Genomic DNA, 3,109 nt, shown 5'->3' on the forward strand with positions numbered 1-3,109 from the left:
ATCCTCTGAACTTGACATTCAAAACTTGTTTTGAAAGAATTACCTATCCACCCTCAGGCAGAAAAATAAAACCAACCCCTCTTAACACCTTTGCCAACTATTCTATAACATAGCAACTCTTAAATACTCTTGTGCTGTTTTCAGTTGCAGTCCACATATGTTAACTACGGCATAATTACCAACCACCATTTGACTGCAATGGTCCTCAGAAGGCTGAAGGTAATTGTGTGTGCAGAGCCAGATGCACAGATTGTAGTCTGCCAGTGGAGCAGAATAAGCATAAAGACTCAACCGTTTCAGAAGTACAAGGCAATTTTTGCACCACTTAATAGGTATTTGATGGAATACTAAAACAAAGCTGTCCTAGGGAGATGTCTAAGCATAAAACCTCTCTGCAGAGAGGAACATTTCTTGAAGGACACACGCTAACCTCTAAAAGGTTTTGTTAAAGTCTCCTCATATTGGTCTGTTACTCCATAACTACAGTCTCGGAAGGCAATATTCATTTTTCGTTTTTAACATTCCCACTTAGCACGTGATACTCGCTTATTTCAAATGCAGGATTTGGGATTTTAAGCACCACTGCTGTAATTATACCTATCAATTTCTTTAATCCACTGAAGATCTTCCCAGTCTTCCAGGTGCACCCCCCTGAGATGCACTTATCAGGAGAGAATGAAGCTGCTTGCAAGGCTTTTGGGTATTTTCATGGAGAAAATATGCCCTAAATAATGCCAGTTTAACAGTTCTCATACACTTAAAAATTAGCTGCTTGGAATCATGTGTTCCTGTTTGGTTGAATACATTCCTATCTTTGCTATGAAATATATGGCTCTATCAACTGCTTCTTTATAAGCTTGTTATATGACAGTGCAAAACTACTTATTTTCTGTTTCATCAAGAAGTAATTCCCTCAGGCATTAAGATGCGACATAAAATCTTTTAATATACTGAGCAATTTCATTAAGTTCTCTGTAAAGAAAGCAAAATACAGCATGAAATACAAAAGCTTTTAAAACATGCCAGGGAATTTCAGGGGGAAGGTAACAAATTATGCAAGCCACAGGCCTATATTACACATTAAAAATGTTGGCTGAGACATTAAACAACCACAGAAACATTTTTATATAATATGATTTAAGATCTATTGTTCAAGAACTCGAGAGCAAACATTTGCTCTTTGCTGATTAATATTAGCAACATTAAAAAAAAAGCTCAAAACAAAAAAAGGCAATTCTTCTGATGACTGAAATACATTCACAGGTAGAATTCAAGCATGTAGTTCTTTCCACAGAATACCTCCAAATAAAGCAGAGCCAAGCATTGCCTGAGAGATTAAACACCGGGAAAACTCTACACAGCAGAGATTCCCACTTTCAGAATTTTACTTTTTCCTGCTTTTGAGGGAGCTGTTGTGAACTCTTACTCTCTTCTGCACGGAAGAAGCAATCTTCATAGATGCTTTCTTTGCGAGGGACCTTTCCACAGCTCTGGGTTTCCATAGCAACAGCTGAGCATCCTCTCCACCCGTCAACAGAGACTCATCTATCAGGTTCCAGCAGAAGGAGCGAACAGTGGCAGCGTGTCCTCCGCAAAGGGTACCCACCAGGCTCAGTCCGTCGGTGCTGCAGCTGATGAGGTGAATGTTTCCTGTGGACGTTCCCCCGATGAGAAAGAGTTTGTCTGCCTTTTCGTGGTACAAGCCACCTACCAGGTAATGTAAGCTGTCGTTTTCAATGCAGACTGCGTCTCTGACATCCAGAACGTGCAATAGTGTTATCGGTTCTTCGGTATCTAACTGAGCAATGTCCCACCAACAAAATCCCTCATCGTGCGTCATGCAGTAGACCTGTTTATAATCTTTCCCAGACCAGCCAATAAAACTTACTGATGAATTGGAGTTGCAAGTTGATATCAAAGCATCATCTTCGTTATCCTTGTTAATGTCGAACACATTAACCAACCCATCAGTTGACCCAGAAACTACCAAATTGGGTTTGATAGGATGAAAACAAATTTTAGTGATATCATCATTGTGACTTTCAGAATAGACTCCCAACGGTTCTTCAGCTGCGCTGGCACAGTTTGTAATGCCTCTTGCATCCCAAAACACCAGAAACGTGTCCTTTTCGACTTTTTCTGTTCCAGCACAAATTATGAGATCACTGCAGTTGATATCAAAACTGATGAAAATGTTGGAAGGATAGCCACTAAATATCTGCACAGCTTTCTGAGTGGCTAAACGAATATCCCAACATTTTACTGTACCATCACTGCATGCTGAAAACACTATGCTGTCACATGCGTGTGCAAATCTGACTCCATTAAGTATCCCAGGACAGCTACGGTACTCCCGCAGGAAGTTTAATGTTTCCCTGTTATATACCCTAATTGACTTATTGGAACACGAAACTGCCACAAAACGACTGCTTTCAGATTGAGCAGGTTTGGAAACGTCTATATCCAGTAAGTAAGCAGGTTCCTCACTTAGCGTAGAACGTTTTGCTATGTGCAGACTAGCAAGCTGCTCCTCAATCTTCTCCACTGCAGTCATCTCAAATGCTGTTCCTAACGTTGTCAGAAACCTGTAATAAATAAAATCCAAGGTGAGTTTTAATTATAACATTTTTAAATAATATTAGCTTTAAAAATATGTATGAAAAAGCATCTTGCACAGAAATGATGCGTGAAGTCAAAATTCAATTATCCTGATGTCCTACCCACTACAACTTCATTTACAGAAACAGAGAACCGGAAAGGGCTCCCCGAGTTAAGGAGTTCAGTCTCTTGTGACTGTAAGCACTACATCACATAATCTCCTTAAAAGATTAAATAGTCTGTCTTGAATCCTGTGGAAGTCACTTAGCTAAATTTCCTTTATTATTTTTATAAAGTAAACAGTAAAGTGATGTTCTCCACAAGTGGAAAGAAAATGAAGTCATCACCACTACCTGAGGAGGAATAATTTTTGTTCTAAAAAGTTGCTAGGAGGCACAGCCCACAAATTGTTGCATCAGTACAACTGCAGGAGACTTCTTAGGTGAACTTTTCTGCTGAGGGACGCGCAAAGGGTAGGCAGAGAACAAGACCAAAATTACATAGAACTACA

The 3,109-nt window shown here is 39.7% G+C and overlaps 1 protein-coding gene across 1 annotated transcript; it reads right to left on the minus strand.

The window, feature by feature from the left end:
• Positions 1 to 1,384: 1,384 nt before the first annotated feature.
• Positions 1,385 to 2,574, minus strand: WDR89 (WD repeat domain 89). Its single transcript, XM_009580395.1, has one exon. It carries the CDS (start codon positions 2,552 to 2,554, stop codon positions 1,385 to 1,387), a length of 1,170 nt encoding a protein of 389 aa, XP_009578690.1. The 5' UTR covers positions 2,555 to 2,574.
• Positions 2,575 to 3,109: the final 535 nt, after the last annotated feature.

Source organism: Fulmarus glacialis, unplaced genomic scaffold (assembly GCF_000690835.1).
Source record: "Fulmarus glacialis isolate BGI_N327 unplaced genomic scaffold, ASM69083v1 scaffold40326, whole genome shotgun sequence".
NCBI lineage: Eukaryota > Metazoa > Chordata > Aves > Procellariiformes > Procellariidae > Fulmarus > Fulmarus glacialis.